At 48.4% G+C, this 18324-nt stretch overlaps 2 protein-coding genes across 3 annotated transcripts; both read left to right on the top strand.

Annotated features, from left to right (window-relative positions):
* Nucleotides 1–621: 621 nt before the first annotated feature.
* On the top strand, nucleotides 622–8040 carry matn1 (matrilin 1). The gene is made up of 8 exons (XM_036516170.1): nucleotides 622–712; nucleotides 3461–3810; nucleotides 4299–4521; nucleotides 5722–5844; nucleotides 6145–6546; nucleotides 7301–7453; nucleotides 7607–7687; nucleotides 7954–8040. Exons 1-8 carry the CDS (start codon nucleotides 622–624, stop codon nucleotides 8001–8003), a joined length of 1473 nt encoding a protein of 490 aa, XP_036372063.1. The 3' UTR covers nucleotides 8004–8040.
* Nucleotides 8041–9926: 1886 nt separating this feature from the next.
* Nucleotides 9927–16413, top strand: sesn2 (sestrin 2). Of its 2 annotated transcripts, none has more exons than XM_036516020.1 (10): nucleotides 9927–10766; nucleotides 12098–12163; nucleotides 12605–12793; nucleotides 12912–13094; nucleotides 13322–13549; nucleotides 13902–14043; nucleotides 14352–14467; nucleotides 14982–15172; nucleotides 15278–15422; nucleotides 15881–16413. In XM_036516020.1, exons 1-10 carry the CDS (start codon nucleotides 10428–10430, stop codon nucleotides 15965–15967), a joined length of 1686 nt encoding a protein of 561 aa, XP_036371913.1. In that variant the 5' UTR covers nucleotides 9927–10427; the 3' UTR covers nucleotides 15968–16413. The 2 variants fall into 2 exon arrangements, with proteins under 2 accessions (XP_036371913.1, XP_036371914.1); XM_036516021.1 differs by lacking the exon at nucleotides 9927–10766 and adding an exon at nucleotides 11542–11643.
* The last annotated feature ends 1911 nt before the right edge of the window (nucleotides 16414–18324 follow it).

Below are 18324 nucleotides of genomic sequence, written 5' to 3' on the forward strand. Positions count from 1 at the left end.
TCCTTCCCCAGTCTAACAAGCTGGCGACCCTCCCCAGAAGTACATGCAGAAATTAATATTTAAAGAAAAAAAAAAAAAAAACGGGAAAAGAGGGGAGAAAAGAGGAATTCATCCTGGTGTTTATTTGAACTGCATCCAATGCCAGCCCTAATCCTGTGCTACTGGAGGAGCGGAGCACAGAACACTAGGCCCCATGTGCTACAGTACCTCCCGCCCTATTCCCCCCCGCACATGCATATCAAGGTATGTTTGTTTTTCCTGCTCACTCTCAGATCCATTCAGAACAGGTATTTCACCCCCCACCCCACCCTATCCCACCCCTACCCTCTCACTGACACACAGACACACACACACACACACACACACACAGGCGAGAGAAGGGGCCGTCTCTGTGTGCTGAGGCGTGTGTGTGTGTGTGTGTGTGCGAGGGTGTGTGAGTGTGTGTGTGAGGGTGTGTGTGTGTGTGGAGGTGTGTGTGAGGGTGTGCGTGAGGGTGTGCGTGTGTATGTGTGTGTGTGCGCGTGTGCGTGTGCGTGAAAAGGAGAGCGGTTGATAACCTCCAGGTCCTTCCCAGCGCTGCTCACTCTGCCTCCTGCCCCTGCGCCAGTCTCTCCTGCAGCCATGAAGCCCGGTCTGCCCTCCTGCGTGTGCCTGCTGCTCTGCCTGCTGGGCGCCCACGCCACCGCGGAGCTCCGCAACGCCGCCGCCATGGGTAAGGACCTGGCACGGGCACCACCTGTCTGCCCGTCAGCCTGCTGGCACCACCGCCTCACCCCGCAGGTCCTGGGCACGCCGCCGCCGCCGCCCCGGGAAACATCTGCCGCTGGTGGCACAGCTGGGCTTTCTGGCCGAGGATCGGGGGGAGCGTGGATCTAGGATTAAGGTTTCGGGAGCCGCTGTTTTGGAAGGTGGTGTCGTTCGTGTGGTCCCGCAGCGGCAGGGGTGTGATGTGTGGATCTCCGGAGGCTGTAGGCTGGGTTTGGGTGGAGGGGGGTGACCGTGGAGGAAGGGAGCAGCGTTAGCAAGATTCAGGGGATGTCGGACATCAGGAGGTCCTAAGCAGGGTCTCTTCCTCCGCTCTCTTTCACTCCATCTCACCAGCTTCTCCGTGCTCCCATTCTTCAGTCTCTCCAACCGTCTCCCTCTCCCCATCCATCCCTTCTCTCTTTCCCTCTCACTCTCCATTCCTTTCTCCCCCACTCTGTCTTTCCATCCCTCCACCTTTCTGACTCACATCCCTGATACTGGTTATCTGGTCCGGAAGCTTGTTCTTGTCACTTGCGGTGATGTGCTGTTTTGGTAAGTGGGCAAGGTGTTTTTTCTTGCTGTAATGCATGCTGTGTGAAGACATGCTTGCGGGTTAATTTAGCCTCTGTCATTCAACTGCTTTCACCTGAAATCAACTGAAGCCTGACATACAATATTTCACGAACCATGTGCTCAGGGATTAGATATTACTATTGCCATTAATCTGAGAAAGTAAATCTCAGGGAAGAAATCTATTATAGATGTGTTTTGTTAATGCTGTTATAGCAAGGATAAAAAAAAACTTTAATGTATGTGCCCAAATTAGTGGCTGGAGATAACAATCTGTCCTGGAAAAAATTTCCATCCGCAACATCTGTTGTGTCACTATTCAGTATTCATGTTCTGCTTTTGTTTTGATGTTGTGTGTCACTATCATGTTGTTGGTGAGCTGTTGGGAAGACTTACTGATGTGCCATTGACTTGTTACTGGCGTGTCATTGCTAAGTTACCGGTGTGTCGTTTCAGATGTGTTTCTGTGCTTTTCTGCGCTGTGGAATGTGGAATAGATGGGATCTGGATAAAAACCTCTGAATGACAGCGGGATTATCAATCAGTTGATCAAAGTTCATTGTTATAATGCACTTTCACAGCCGAATTCTCACAAAGTGCTTAGCATAGTGTGTTATATTTAACCAGAAAAATTGAGTGAAACTGGAAAAATCATTTCCTGACCCTGGGAAATGGCTCATGAAACAATCAGAACTGTCAAGTTCATCATTATCATCATTAGAAAGGACTGCCCTCACCCCTCCTTTCTCTTTCCCTCCTTTCCTGAGAGCAATAACCTCTGCTGTTCATGGACTGTGACTACATTGCTGGATCCACTTACTTGTGCTTTTCACCATTTACTGGTGAAAGATACAGGCATTCCTCTAGCAGTCAGTAAGTGAGGGACAGTACGATTTCCAGAGCTGCTCAGGCGAGAAGGACTTGTAATCGAAAGGTTGCTGGTTCGATCCCCGCTGGGACACTGCTGCTGTACCCTTGGGCAAGGTACTTAACCCACAATTGCCTCAGTAAATATCCAGCTGTATCAATGGATAACATTGTAAAAAAGAACTGTAACCTATGTAAGTTGCTTTGGATAAAAGCGTCTGCTAAATGAATAAATGTAAATGTAAATGTACCTGAAAAGGCATGCTTTCAGGGAGAACGTCCTCTTCCACCGCACCTCAGTGGTCTCTTTGTCCCTACCAGGTGGCTGAGTACCACAATCCCTCTCCTCTCCCAGGAGGATAGCTCTTACATATTTCATTTATGGTGGGTCCTTTTTTTGGCATGGGGAGAAAGCAGCTTTACTTTGCAGGAAAAAAAAAGATATAATTTAAATATATCGAATATGCCCATTTTTCTATGTTTAATCTGAAAACGTTGCTCTCACTGTCCTCTGGCCTGGGTGGAGGGATTCCCCAGAGGCTGGCCCTTTATTCAGGTGCGGAGAGGTCCCGTCACTTTGCTATGACACTGGCACGTGTGTTGTGAGTGCCGGTGCTGGTCTTGGCGGAATAACACTCTCTGTGAGTAAAGTAAATCAGGGAGCCCCATGGGGGAGGGGAGGGGAGCAGGCTGAATGGCTGCAGTGTGCCGAATCTAAAAGCACCACTCAGGTCTAAAGGGGAGAACGTTCCTTCCAAACACCCCTTCTAACGGTCGAACTGACATCGCTTGCATTTTACACATAATTTGTACTAGACCTTGCTCAAGGGTAAAACCACTGTACTGCACCCAAAATTTGAACCTGTAGCCGGCTGGTTACAAGTCTGTCCCCCTAAGCGCTATGCCACCCTGCCTCTCATGATCGGTGCTTTCCTGCGTGTGTGACACCGTCTCTCACTGCTGTTGTGACTGGCTGAGTCTGATTGCGTGAGGCGCCCTGCTGGAATCTGACCGGTGCTGAATGTGATGTGATGTGTGTCAGCGTCTTTACGTGGCCTCTGGCTCAGAGTCATGTAGCCAAAGCTGCTCCTTGTCAGGGCTGTCTGTTCGGATCTAGAGAGGTCCGTGAAGACTGACGGTGTGGGTCTGTGCCTGACTCGTGAGGGACACGTACGTTAACAGACAAGTGGGAGGAGCTGATAAGCTAATTGTGGTAGCCTCGTCAGCTACTCATGCAGTCTGTCTCATCTGCATCTCTCTCTATCTCTCCCGACAGCGGCGGGCCTGTGCCACACCCGTCCGACAGACCTGGTATTCATTGTGGATAGCTCCCGCAGTGTACGACCCTCCGAGTTCGAGCAAGTGAAGGTGTTCTTGGCGAAGGTGATCGAAGGACTGAATGTTGGGCCCAACGCCACTCGCGTGGGTGTGGTCAACTATGCCAGCCGGGTGAAGAACGAGGTGTCCCTGAAGACGCACCGTACCAAGGCCGCGCTGGTCAAGGCCGTGACCAAAATTGAGCCTCTCTCTACCGGCACCATGACCGGTCTGGCCATCCAGTTTGCCCTCAACGTGGCGTTTAGCGAAGCGGAGGGAGCCCGCGTGCGCTCCCCCGACATCAGCAAGGTGAGACCCAAGATCCACTCTGTACATCCCGCCCCTTGCTGGACAAGGCAAACAGTGCAAGAGCTTCTGACCTTCATACACTGTCTGCCCCCTGCTGGAGGACAGGAATACTGCAAGAGTGTGACTCTCCCTGTCCACTGCTGCTCCCACCTGGATAAGACTTTGTGAATAGTTTATTAATGAATAATCAAACACTGAGTCCACCATTTAGACCATTTCAGCAATGGATTAGAGCAGTGTTTCCCAATCCTACTCCTGGAGGCCCACTGTCCTGCACATCTTCTATCTATCCTTGTTCTACCTACCTGACTGAACTCATCAGTGGCACTTTTGATTAGATAGATATTTTATCTTTAGATAGATAAAAGATATGCAGGACAGTGGGTCTCCAGGAGTAGGACTGGGAAACACTGGATTAGAGCAATCTGTCTCTGTCCCTCTCTCATTGTTTTTCCTGTTTTCGCGTTGCCTTTTGTATGTCTCACCAGGTGGCCATCATTGTGACAGACGGACGTCCCCAGGACAACGTCCGCGACGTGGCGGTAAAAGCAAGGGAGTCTGGGATTGAGATGTTCGCCATCGGCGTGGGCCGTGTGGACATGAACACGCTGAAGCAGATCGCCAGCGAGCCCCTGGACGACCACGTGGACTATGTGGAGAGCTACAGCGTCATCGAGAAGCTCACCAAGAAGTTCCAGGAGGCATTCTGTGGTGAGGAAGGCAGAGGGAGATGGAAAGATGAGAGGAGAGGGAACGGGATGAGGAAGGAGGGAGGGAAGAGGAGGGAGAGGGGTGAGCTGGGAAAATGTTAGTGTGAAATGGAGAAGGGTTGGGGAGGCTGGGGAGGGAGTGAAGTCTATATCTGAGGATAAATCTCTGTGTGTCTGGAGATACTCCATGTCGAAATCCATGCAAAGGGTCAACTTCAAACCAGCGCTTGGTTCTGTGGAGTTTCGCCTTCACTGTTCATCTTCATCATCATCAACTTCTTCATCAATGTCATCAGCACCATCATCATTATCAGGATCAGTATCTTCATCTCTGTCATATTCATCCTTGTCATCAATGTGCTCATCATTACCAATGAAATTATACTGAGGGACTCAGAGGGAGAGGCCCTCTGCCAGCAGTTCATTTTCCATTGCTCTCCTTTCTCTAAAAATTGTCCCCAGCCACTCTTTCCTAATCTGGTAGAACTGCCCCCCACCTCCATCTGGTAAAAACTGCCCCTGTCCCCCCCATCTCCTCTAGACAACATCTTCAGTGCTTCCTCCTCCTCTCAAAGCTCACCTTGGGGGGAGGGGTGAAACTGAAGCATTTGTGACTCATTAGCGTCAGTAACTCCAACAGGGCGAGACTTCCGGCCCACATTCTGCTGCAGTGCAAGGCAGACCTTCTGAACCCACAATGCTTTCATTGTTAAACACATATTGTTTGCAGAGCGGGTTCAAAGCCCACTGCAACAGAAACCGGGACAGCCCTGTTCATTGTCGGGGATTGGCACTATCTGTAAAACCCATGTTTGAAATATGTGTCTTCCTTACTTTTTGTGTGCGTAATCCAGAGTGATGCCAGCCAAAATTTAAAATAGAGAAAGGGATAAAAGTGTGCACCAAAAAGTAATGAAAACATGTATTTTGAAAAAGAGGAACATGTCTTTCCAATTCTGCCCATCCCTCTTCATTTTAAAGATCCACTGTGTCTGTTGATTCTCCTTGACAGCTCTGAAACATTATTATAATGAATCCACAAAAAAATTCAGAAGAACAAAAGCACGGTGGATCCTCAAAATGAACCCTAGTGTTGTCTCCTAATTTTTGACTGACATAGTGTTATTTTCTCCCTCCTAACTCCCCTGGCCCCACCCCTTCTGTGTGTTGTGTCTGCGTGGGTCTGCGCACACCTGCGCAGTCTCGGACCTGTGTGCGACCGGAGACCATGACTGCGAGCAGGTATGCGTCAGCACTCCCGGCTCGTACAAGTGCGCCTGCAAGGATGGATTCACCCTCATGGAGGACGGCCGATCCTGCAGTGGTGAGTCGGTTGGTGGAGCAGACATGGAACCCGTGGGAACTGCTGTACTGTGTGCCTGTGGGGGAGAGAGTGTAACGGGTGTGAAGGCAGAGGTGGCCAGAGGTTGTCGGCCAACCCTCCCCTCCACCCACCTCTCCCCTGGGACTCTTGCTGTTCGTTTCTGATGACCAACCACATCATTGCCCTGACTGTATTCCTCTTTCCCCTCTTTGTACTCCTCCCTGTACCCTGAAACACCCACCCCCTGACCCCAACTCACCCTGCTGCATGAACCTTTCCGTCCCCAATCTTAACTTGCAGCTTGCAGCGCCGCCACCGACGTGGTGTTCCTGATCGATGGCTCCAAGAGCGTGCGCCCTGAGAACTTCGAGCTGGTCAAGAAGTGGATCAACCAGATTGTGGACAAGCTGGACGTGGCGGAAAGCAAGGCCCACGTGGGCCTGGTGCAGTACTCCAGTGCGGTCAGGCAGGAGTTTCCCTTGGGCCGCTTCAACAACAAGAAGGACCTGAAGGACGCCGTGAAGAAGATGGACTACATGGAGAGGGGCACGATGACCGGCCAGGCACTGCGGTACCTCGTGGAGAACAGCTTCACCATCTCCCAGGGCGCCCGCCCAGGTGTCTCCAAGGTGGGCATCGTCTTCACCGACGGCCGCTCCCAGGACTACATTGGAGATGCTGCCAAGAAGGCCAAAGAGCATGGTGAGAGAGTGAGAAAAAATACAGTGTGGAGGGGATGTACTGGAATGTGTAAGAACACTGGAACGGATGGGAAGGACTATGCAGACATTTTGTGTATTCCAACCCATGAGCCCTTGTAAAGACAGCCACTTGTTGGAAAATGACAACGATAACAACTCACCAACTATAATTCCAACTGTTAGCCGGATGGCTAGCTTGTTAATGCTGTGGATCATTTTCAAACTAGTTAACTAGCTAACAGTAATGACAGTTTTAGCAGACTAGCAAACTTTTAGCTTTCACTAGCAATGCTAAAAACGAGTGGAAATGGATAACTAGCCATTTGACAACATTAAGGCTAACTAACAAGTCAAAAAATGATAGCTAGCTGGCTAAGTGTAAATCTTGTAACAGTGTAACAGTAACTAGCAATTATTGTTGTCTTGCCATGAACACTAATAATACTAATGATGTTTTCAAACATAACTTATTTTTAACAAGCTTACACATACTCCTGAATGATAACATTAAATCACATTGATTAAGTAACTATGTAAAACTGACCTATGCTGTTAACCATTCTGGGTTTGAGTCATGTAATGTTCCTTTATCTGTGGCTATCTTTGCAAAGCCGCATGTTATCACAAGTACGCTGCCCAAAAAATTCTGCACAGTCTCTGCATTGTCAGAAGAGGGAGTTAGTGGAAAGGAAATAAGGAGAATGCAGACAGACAGAGGGAGAGTGTGGCTATTTAAACCCCGCCGTGTGTTCCAGGCTTTAAGATGTATGCAGTGGGAGTGGGGAATGCTGTGGAGGATGAGCTGAGAGAGATTGCGTCAGAGCCCCTAGCGGAGCACTACTTCTACACCGCTGACTTCAAGACTATGAATCAGATCGCCAAGAAGCTGCATGTCAACATCTGTGAAGGTGAGAGGAACACAGGCGCTGATCTGCGTCTGCCTGTCTCACACACACACACACACACACACACACTTTAACATAAACACACAATGCGCACGCACATACACACAGACACACGACTGCATTCCCATTCTTCTCTCTTTGTATTGTTCCTGACAGAGGAGAACCCCTGTGAATGTGAATCCATTGTCAAGTTCCAGAAAAAAGTAGAAGATGCCTTGCAAGCATTAACGAAAAAATATATCCTTTACAACAAAGGCTGACATTTACACAGCAGGGGAGGGAGTGATGGGCGGGTTCCGGAATATGACAGATTTCATTGAGAAAAAAGGAAGGAGAGAGAGAAATAGAGATAAGGAGGAAGAGAGAGAATGAGAGACAGAGGGGAATAGTATGTCACAGAGACAGACAGAGGAGAGGAAAGAATGAAACAGCCAGGGTCCTGTATGATGTGTGTGTGTGTGAGGGGTCTGTGCGTTCGCGCGTTTCCTTGACAACAGCTTCACTGGAGGGCGTAGCGAAGAGGATCGCAGCACTGGAGAACAAAATCGTTTGAGGAGCTCCTACGTTCCCCCTTCCTCAGCCCTCTAGATCCCAACCCCTCTTCACCTTTTTTTTTAAAAAATGACTTACTGTAAAATACTGCAGCGGAGCCTGTGTGCCACCACCCTCCCCCCCCAGCCCCCCCACCCCCCACCCCAGCCCAGCACACTGACCCTCTCTGCCTCTCTCTTGCTTCTATAACTCCATGTAGCCTCGCTTCCTTTTGTCCATCACTGGTCTCAGAGGGGACGGACCACTAGTGACCCTTACAGACCACACCGTGCCCCTGCGCAGCGTCCACTGCCTGACTGTGTCCTTCAGTGCACTTCACAGATACTTCCACCAGGGGGCATCTGTCAGCTCGTGTACGGCACAGATCCAAACTGCAGCTCCATCTGTGGCTGTTTCATGTGTTTGTCCTTCTCCTCTCTTCTTTTTTTCCTTGCCTCTCTCTCCCCTGCCAAAGAAACAAAAGGTATCTATTATTTTGTATGGAATATATATATAAAGCTAATTTAATATAAGATTGGACTTTACAAATACATGTGTTGATACTCATTTTTGTGAATAAAAGAAAATTAAGCTAACACTAAATCTTTGTACAGGAAACAAGGACTGTGTATCAGTGCAAACATATAAAATCCCAAGCTTTATGCAGAACACAATCTCAGTGAACGCGGAGTTCATATATGAATGGGAGCATAAAATAAGAAACATCCTATAGATCCTCATATAGCCTGATCCGGATGAGACATGACTCTGACACTGGGTGACTGTGGTCCCACAGCCAGAGGTCAAAGGAATGGGGTCTCTGTCTGATTTTATACATAGTGTACACCAGTGCCACTTTGACAGGCCCAGCACCTCAGAATCACAGACATAAAGACAGACAGACAGATAAACAAGCAGGCAGACAGACAAACTGACATCCACTCGTACACAGCGTACTGTGACAACCATCAGCATGTCTCTGGCAGCAAAATTTAGAAAAATAAACACGATCGAAACAAACCAGTTAAAATGGAAATGCTGAAAAATAAAAGTTGCTTGCTTGTGTCCTGTGTCTGTGTGTTTTCTAATATGCTACAGTCAGCACGAAGAGGCCCACGCAGGATCAGTACCATCCAGACAGAGTAAGAGAAAAGAAGAATGTGTATCAGAATTATTGTGAGATGCTTCCCTGACTTAAACTACTTCACATCATCACAAACATGATCACTGGCCCTGATACCCAGAGGATTGCAGATTTACTTCGAAAGCAATGATACGCAAGTGTTAAAATGTCCGAACCTACATGATTATGGGTGTTGTTATGGCATCAGAGATAGAAAGGCATTCATACAACATCAAACAAGGCCAAGCCCCAAAAGGTTTTACATAAGGAGACAAGAAATGACATGCAGTTGGCTTGAACTGACAGTTTAAATGTTTGTACAGTCTGAATTGGTTGTGGAAGATCTTATGAAAAACACTCTCACTCATTTCAGCATTCTCGCTGACACGATCCCCACATGAAATTCCATCTACATATAAGGCATACTATTGCATTTCCTAGTTCTAGAACAACTTTTCCCCCAGAAGGGCAATAACTTGAAGGTTCTCGCTTACAGCAGTTGTCTCATTTCTTTGCCTTCATACTAGCTCTAGCGCGTTCTCTGGCCTTGGACTACTATTCCCATGAACACAGACATTCTGTTATTTCGTCGTCTGTTCTTTGACAGTTATAATCTCCCTTTTATGTTAATTATCTTGACTAAAAATGAGTAATTATATAGAGGCGTTGCCCACCCAACACTTACTCTAACTGCCTATGTTTGTCATAAAAGTTACTTAAGCGAAACAAGGTAATAAATATGTACGGCGACTTCTTGCGCAAGCGTACTTCTCCTACATAACCGGAACTCCTTTTATGTAACGCTAATAGAGACCAGTGAAGACCGGCGGCAGTAGCACAGTTAGCTAGCTAGCGATCTATTCAGGTTAGTCATCATTAACTAGATTAATCTAGCACGTATCTCCTCCTTCCTCGTTTGGATTTGTATTACAAAATCGTCAAGAACAGATGGGTCGTGTTGGTCTTGTAGCGAACATTTAGTTAGGCGATCTGCGACTGTCGCCGGGTGAAGATACAGTTTGCCGGCTAACGTTGGCTAGCTCAAGAGGAGACAACAAAATGTCCCGTTGGATACCACCAATAAAATTGTCAGGGCATAGGTTGGTACGACTTGAAAAATACCCTTCGAGTTACTCCTAATAAGTTACTCTAGCTAACTGTCGGGGAAAACCAACGAGAACCGAATCGGACAGTATACAACCGAGGCATAGTAGTCAGTCTAGTCTGCTAGTTAGCTAACGTTATCCAGCTTGCTTTGCGAACTCGGGCTGAATCTAATAAGCAGTTTGGTAAAAGAGTACGCGCTATTAAACCGATCGTATTATGCTGGACATGACGCCTATACGACTGTCCGGCTCGGAATGGGACCGAGGCCGGGAGCCGAATCCTGAAGCGGAAGATTCGGATCCACAGCATTCTCAATCCGAACGCATGCGTTCGGTGAACTCGGGGAAATTCTACCGGCTCTGCAGCAGAGACGAGAAGGAGCGCGCCGCGGCTTTGGAGGCTCTGACCAAAAATGTCCTGTCGTGTGTGGACCAGTACCAAGGCGATTCGGCCGGGCTCGATAAGGACACCCTTTTGCAGCTCCTGCGGGTGTCCAAGACCTGTCCGTTCCCGGACATCAGGGAGAGAGCAGCGGAGCTACTAAAAGCCGCTCAGGTAAGGCACTCGATTTAGCCAGTTTAGCTGACTGCGTTGTTGAAGTTGATGGATTTCAGAATATTTTAAACTTGCCATGTTAGTCTGCGACAACCTGGCCAGTTCGCTAACTGAGAGACATCGACATACACAGGTAGGTAGTTAGTTAGCTACATACAAGTTTATTTAAAACTCGAGGATAAAGTAACGTCTCTCAAAATGTTGGAGTGATGTGGGGAAAAATGTACTGATTGCTCCACCGAGCAACTTTTCGGGACATGAGAACGCTCTCAAGCAAATAGTCAGGCCTGTCACCCGAATAAGAGAGCCAAGACCATCTATAGCCTGCGAATCGACAGCTAACGTTAGCTAAATAAATAACTCTAACTTGGTATGGCTGGTCACTTGAATGGTATTTTTTTTGTTGTTGTCTGGTTATAATTCCACTGTGTCGTTGTGAAGTAGGCAGTTAGGTGGTTAACGTTAACAAAGACACAAGTTCAAGAGGCCCGACTTGTCCTGCCACATATTTAGCTAGTAATATCGGTAGAAGGCGGCCTGTGCTGACGATTTCGCTCTTCTATGCAATGTATAGACAATAGGAAAACTGGTTATAGTCAGATATTGGTTGCTGCTTGCGGGTTTGAGTTGCTTACAGGTTACATCAGAAACAAAACACCCCGGTTCTCCATAGGTGATGCAAGAGCAGCCGCCTGTTAGCGCAGGCGGGCGCAGCGAAGGCGCGCCACGCCCCCTGGCTCAGAGTGAACTGCGCCACAGGACTGTCTATCGGATCACGGATTAACATCTCGCTTTCGCTTTATTTTCCTCAGTTATGGTTAATTAGTGAACCGTGCGCTGATGTGTATACGTAATCGTTTATATTCGCCAGATGAAGGTAAATTTTTAGCTTTTTGGTTTATTTTTTTTTCGCTAGCAAAGCAAAACTCAATCCGCGTGTGAACGCTGGGCTTTTGTGGCGAGCCGGGCACTGGGATTTTACTACGGTAGAGGAGCAGAAGATTCTGTTGTTCGTTTAGTTGCTATGAACGGAATCGTTTGTTTGAGGGGTTTTTTTCTGACATTGAATTACATGTTAAATGTAACTATATTACACAACAGAGGACAATTTGTATCTCTTAATGCATGCTTTGTGTCATTTGCGATTGCACTTACAAGGCTGTTTACCAGACACACAAAATGTACCAACACTTGCCTAAAATGTGTCTACAAAGAAATGGAAGAACCAGTAATTATTCTTCTAACCTACTCTTCTGCCTCTGTCCCGTCCTTTTTCTGTCTCCCCAACATTTCTCCTCTCTCTGTCCGGTTCCTCTTCCTCTTGTTCTCAGGAACATGGTGTTGAAACCCCTCAGGCTTTGGCCTCAGGACCCAGTGCTTTCGTCCCAAAAGAGGAGGTTTGTGTTCAGTGCTTGCAGCTGCTCTCTGTACATGTGTCCGTGTGGGTCTCCATATGCCTCTGTAACATTGTGGAGGTTTAAATCCATCTGGATCTACCTATGTGGGAACTGGTAACGGGAGGCAGCGTAGTATAGTAGTAAGGAGCAGGTTGCCGGTTTGATTCCCTGCTGGGACACCGCTGTTGTACACTTGGACAAGGTATTTAACCCACAATTACTTAATTAAATATCCAGTATGCATGGATAACATGTAGACTGTGTAAGTCACGCCGCATAAGATAAGTGTCTGCTAAATGACAATAATGCAGTTTAATGTAGATTGAGGTTTAGAAGGTGCCAGATTTTTCCCATCATGAGGCATAAGTATGTTTGTCTGCATCACTTTCAAGGCTGTCCGCTTGTTTAGATAACACGGGACCACATTTTTCTCCCTCTCAGATTTTGCAGGAGGGTGAAGAACAGCCAGTGCTGATGGAGGCATTCCTTTCTATGGGGCGGGTGGACCACGTGACCATGGTGATGGCCCTGCACCCAGCTTACCTGAACTGTTTCTTGCGCACCCAGCATGCCTTGCTTCAGTTGGACGGCCCTTTGCCCTGCCACTGGAGGCACTACATTGTGATTATGGTGAGGTCACTTTTGCAGCCCGATCAGCCTCCAGCCACTCGCAGAGCTGCTGTGTTCTGGGTAGCGACAGAGCCGCAGTGTAAATGAGGGCGTCGCTCTTCTCTGTGTGTGCCTGCAGGCGTCCGCGCGTCACCAGTGTTCGCACCTGGTGCAGCTCCACAGCAGCGGCTTCCTGCAGGCCGGAGGGGACGAGCGCTGGCTGCAGGGCCTGCACTGCGCCCCACCCAAATTACGCAGGCTCAGTCTGATCAATAAGCTGCTGGCTCACCGACCCTGGCTGCTCAGCCGAGAGCACATTCAGGTGAGTCCCCCGAGTAGAGTGGTACCGCCGTTCTCTCCCCTTCTTCCTCCCCCCTGTCCCTCGCTCTCTCTTCCCCTCAATCTCTGTCCACCCCCAGAAAAAGCGATACCTTGTGGAACACATTTTCAGTTGTAACTGACATGTACTGAGAGAAACTACATCAAGGACCAAACAGCATGAAAATGTGAGTAAAGATATCTCCACCCCCCTTCTTTCTTTCCCCTCAGGAGCTGGTAGGTCCAGGTGACGAGGACCGCTGGTCGCTGGCTGAACTGATCCAAGCTGTTGTCCTGTTGGTTCACTCCCACTCCCTGTCTTCATTCATCTGGGGGTGTGGGGTCAACCCTGAGCCCGACCACACTGGAGGGCACGCCTTCCGCCCCCCCTCGCCCTCCTCTTACTCCCGCCACAGCCCCCACAGTCCCGCACACGAGGACGGCACTGGCAGGCAGGAGGTGAGTCCGGCGTCAGGGTCACTTCTGCTGTCTGTATCCTCTCTGTACCTGTCATGCTGCAACCACACTTAAAGCTCGTCGCTTCAGGCGGCAGGAGGCGGGTTTGAGCGTGTCGTGCCACATCTCTGACATTCAGCGGCTTTGCTGTACGCAGTGTAGACGAGGAGTGGTCAGTGATTGGTGTGTGTGTGCAGTGGTGGTACACGGTCAGTTGAGTTTTGTCTGTGTTTCTGCAGTGGTCATGTACAGTCATTGAACCCTGTGCGTTTGCAGTGGTCATATACGGTCATTGAACCCTGTGTGTTTGCAGGGGTCATATACGGTCACTGAACCCTGTGTGCGTTTTTTGCAGTGGTCAGATGCAGTCAGCGAGGTGGAGCTCTTGATGAAGAGGATGCAGCTGCTACAGCAGCAGGAGGAAGAGTTCAGCCAGGAGGAAATGGTGACACGTTTTGAGAAGGAGAGGACAGAGAGTCTGCTAGTCACACCCTGCGGTAGGACACACTCATGCACTCATACACACACAGACTCGCACACTCATACACGCTCATACACGCTCATGCCTACATGTACACAAACAGCATTATGACAAGCACAGATTTATGACACACCCCTCATTATGACATACACAGAGCTATGCACGTGTACACTCCCATATGCTCTGTAATGACTAATGGACAATGCTTTAAGGCAAACGCGTGCCTGCATACACACATGCACGCTCACACAGACAAAACAGGTGTTAGCTGTATGTTGTGTGTCATTCTTGGGGGTGAGTAATTCTGTGTCCATCTCTTCTCAGATGACGAGCCACAGACCCCTCCTGAGAGCGTGTCTCACTTTGTGGAGGACGCAGATTTTGGGTATCAGGACTTCGCCCCCAGAGGAGAACAGGCGCCCCCCACCATGCGTGCTCAGGTACCGGATGAATGAGGTTGTCTGACTGAGAGAAAGAGTGTTCAGAACGCACATCTAACATGGATAGTAACTAGGACAGCTCACACCTGCTTTGTGACTGCAGGGCCATAATCTTAGAAGCTTTCCCCCAGTTCTTCAAAATTACATATTGTCATCTTAAAGTCATGGAAGTGGTGAAATATCCCACTATTCTTGGATCATGGGAAATGTAAACCAAAAAGTTTTTTTCTCTTCTTCTAGTAAGTGAAACGTATATCTTTTTTGCCGACTGGCTAACTAGATAAAATTTACTGTCCAGTCAAGCAGTCTCACTGTACTGGTAGTTCGGACAAATCGGCAGCCTCACGGGCCTACACATTGAACCCATTACCAATAGTCTTTGGTGATTGCTATTCACTGGTGCTAACACAGTGCTAATTCATTTCAGAAGTGGCCCAGTTTCACAGGAATTTGACTACTGCTGTAACAAATAATCCTTGAAAATCTTGCATTTGTGTCCCTCCCTCCTCCACAGGACTACTCGTGGGAGGACCATGGCTTCTCCCTGATGAACCGGCTGTACCCGGACATGAGCCAGCTGCTGGACGAGAAGTTCCAGGTGGTGTCAGGCCTGACCTACCACACCATGGCCATGCACCGCGGCGTGGACACCTTCATGCTGCGCAAAGCCATCTGGAACTACATCCACTGCGTCTTCGGCATCAGGTGAGCCGGCCTGCCCCGCTCCCTCCCCTCCCCGCCTCCCTCGCTCGCAGGCGGCCTGCGCAGCTCTGCGCAGGGTTTGCTGAGCCGCTCCGTGTGCGTCCGCAGGCATGATGATTACGATTACGGCGATGTGAACCAGCTGCTGGAGCGCAGTCTGAAGGTGTACATTAAGACGGTGGCGTGCCACCCGGAGAAGACCACGCGCAGGATGTACTGCGGGTTCTGGAGACACTTCCGTCACTCAGAAAAGGTACGCACACACACACACACACACGCGCGCGCTCCATGCCCACTCACACTCACCGCACAAGTGGAGGCTTAATTGCCACTTGTCGTGATTGTTAAAAACTAGCACGGGCGGATTTCAGCATTTCTTCCTTTTTGGTCGCATTGACATGCGATTTGTGTGTCGTCTTATGAAAACAAATGCATGGTTCATAAACATATTTGCAGCGTCATTATGGAAACGGCAAGAATCTCATGTGTAATGGTGAATAAAAAGTAAAACTGGCAGATATAATCGATGTGATATATTTGATGATCTTGTAGGTCGTAGTGGTAGATATTCTCTGGCCTTTCCGTTCCACATTGAATTCAACATGCAAATGGAGGACATTGTTGGTTGCTAGGGTTCCCGGGGCCCATGGCAACCATGCTCTAACGTGTGTCATTTACATTGATGACTCTCTTTTTTTTTTCCCCCCTCAGGTGCATGTGAACCTGCTGCTTCTGGAGGCCCGCCTGCAGGCGGCTCTGCTGTATGCGCTCCGGGCCATCGGCCGCTACATGACATGACCACAGACGTCCACACGCCACACGCTACTCCAGCCACGACCTCTGCACACGGGGCAGGCCGTGGGACCCGGGATCTGCACACACCACATGCTGGGTCTCCACAGCTCTGCTCTAGGACTGCATGTCCTTTGATGCCAGCACTCTTTCACTTTTCTTGGGTGGTTTTCTGTATTTTAGTCTGTTTTTTTTTCCTTTTTCTGAAAATAAGTTGCACTAGTTATTAGAGGAGAAACTTGTTTCACCCACACATGCTTTTAAATGTGTGCACACACACGCAAATGCTAAAATAATATGCATACTCACAACCACTGTAGACACACACATTCTCTAACCCTGTGTGCATGCACACATGCACACTCTTAAACACTGTGAACCCATGCAACACTACAAACACACACACACACACACACACACACACACCTCCTGTGAAGCACTGTGCGCGCACGCACACACACACACACATACTTTAGATTTGCACACACACATATACTAGGCTGTGTAAAATGTGCATGTTGACGTGACTGGCTCTGAAGTGGATGGACAGAGAGAGGTCTGAATCTGTTTGAGAACAGCCTCTGTGTGTGGCTTAGTGCTGCTACATTCTCGGAGCTCTTCCTGCGTGTCCCTCACCTCCCTGCTCTGTAGAAGTGAGAATGCCTGTGAGGGCCACTTGAGTTCAGTACTTTAAGTTGTCACGCGAGAGCATTATGCTTTGGTTACTCCCCTTGTCCACTCTCTTACTGTTTTCACTGTTCTCTGGTCCTGAGTTTTGTCAGTGTTCAAGGTTTGGGGTTTTTTTGTTTGGTTGTTTTGTTGTTTTTTTTGTCTTTATTTTTGTTTACTGAGCCCATTTTTTTTTCCACATGTTGCAGTATTTATTTGAATCTGGAATGAAATTTCAGCCCCTGGGTGTCATGTGAAAGCAGCACGGAATGTTGAAACTTATCTCAGAGTGTTTGCTTTTTTTTTTGCTGGATAAAGTCCGTATCTGGACCGTCGTGTCTCCCAGTCCTCGTCCTGTGGGAACTTGTGGCACTGTGTCTGCGTGCCCACTCCCCCCCCCCTTCCGTGCAAATCGGTGAGCAAGGGGTGTGTTGTGTTGGAGACAAAATAGGGAAGAGCTTTCAGCAGCTACATTTTTGTATTTCATCGAAGTTTGTAATGTTTGTTTCTGTAATTGTATTTTATCTACACTGAAAGATGGGTATTTTATTATTAAAAAGCAATGGGATTGGAGAGTTGTCTGCATTTTATCCTGTGATATGAAAAGGCGTTGTGTGTGTGTGTGTGTATGTGTGTGTGTGTGTGTCGTGGTTTAGTGTTATGTATCGTCGTGTGCCCCCGCTGGTCCTTTCGCAGAGTGCGTGCTCTCAGTATTTCCTCCTGGGACTGAGTGCCTCAGAGGGCCATTTTGTCGGGGTTGATTATTCTGCAATTTACTGTTCTGCGTAAACGCCACAGGGGGGAGACAAACGTTCAGAGATTGGAATTCCGGGCGTAAAGCCATCTTTCTCAGGTTCAGACGGTACATTTATTTTGCCTTTATGAGAAGCAGATTGGGTTTACAGGACCGGAGTTGTCAAAGAAAAAGGTTATATTCCACGATCCAAGCAGCATCGCACTCATTGATTTGTAAAATGTGAGATAAGAACATACATGAATTATAGTTACAGGCAACCAGTTTGGTACAGCGTGGTAAAGAACAGGGCTTGCAGCCCAAAGGTTGCCAGTTTCCTCTGGCACTGCGGTAGGCACTGTTATTTTAACCTTAGACCAGTTACTTAACCCGAACCTCCCCAGTAAATAACCAGCTGTATAAACGGGTGGTATAACAACTGTATGCGTATTTAAAGCGGTCGTGGTCGTAATGGCATTTAATGGTTGTAGGCAGTGTCATTTCCCGGCTGCAGGAGACCCCGTGCAGAGTTCATGATAGGTGTCAATTTCATGACCGCTACACCCAAACCCCTTCCTGTTTCTCTTTGCTTTCTGTCTTCCTCTTGTCATCTCCCTAGTTGCTGACTGTACAGTTGCTTGAACGACCTCCCGGTCAAATAATTTATCCCATCATGACTGAACGTAGCCCCTGCCCTATTTACACCGGGACTGTGACAGCTCAGCCTTAAAACTTCTTGTTCTTGGTCTTGTTGCACAGAGAACCCCTGTAGTGGAAGTGTTAGTATCGCTTTCACTGTTCAGTATCAGCTTCCGTGGTATTCTCGCTGTTATCAGCTGTCACATATGATTTTGAAGCGTATCAGCGATTGCGACTGAAAGCAAGTTTCCCGCAAAACTTCAAAGCTATCTGCCTCTTCAAACTTAATGGCAGTATATTTTCCTCATACAGCACACATACG

Source organism: Megalops cyprinoides, chromosome 21 (assembly GCF_013368585.1).
Source record: "Megalops cyprinoides isolate fMegCyp1 chromosome 21, fMegCyp1.pri, whole genome shotgun sequence".
NCBI lineage: Eukaryota > Metazoa > Chordata > Actinopteri > Elopiformes > Megalopidae > Megalops > Megalops cyprinoides.

Coding starts and splice junctions, on each gene's coding strand:
- matn1 (XM_036516170.1), top strand. CDS start 622: ATGAAGCCCGGTCTGCCCTCCTGCGTGTGCCTGCTGCTCTGCCTGCTG. Junction 4,522..5,721: donor GTTCCAGGAGGCATTCTGTG/GTGAGGAAGGCA, acceptor ACACCTGCGCAG/TCTCGGACCTGTGTGCGACC. Junction 6,547..7,300: donor CAAGAAGGCCAAAGAGCATG/GTGAGAGAGTGA, acceptor CGTGTGTTCCAG/GCTTTAAGATGTATGCAGTG.
- sesn2 (XM_036516020.1), top strand. CDS start 10,428: ATGCTGGACATGACGCCTATACGACTGTCCGGCTCGGAATGGGACCGA. Junction 13,095..13,321: donor TCAGCCGAGAGCACATTCAG/GTGAGTCCCCCG, acceptor CTTTCCCCTCAG/GAGCTGGTAGGTCCAGGTGA. Junction 14,044..14,351: donor TCTGCTAGTCACACCCTGCG/GTAGGACACACT, acceptor ATCTCTTCTCAG/ATGACGAGCCACAGACCCCT.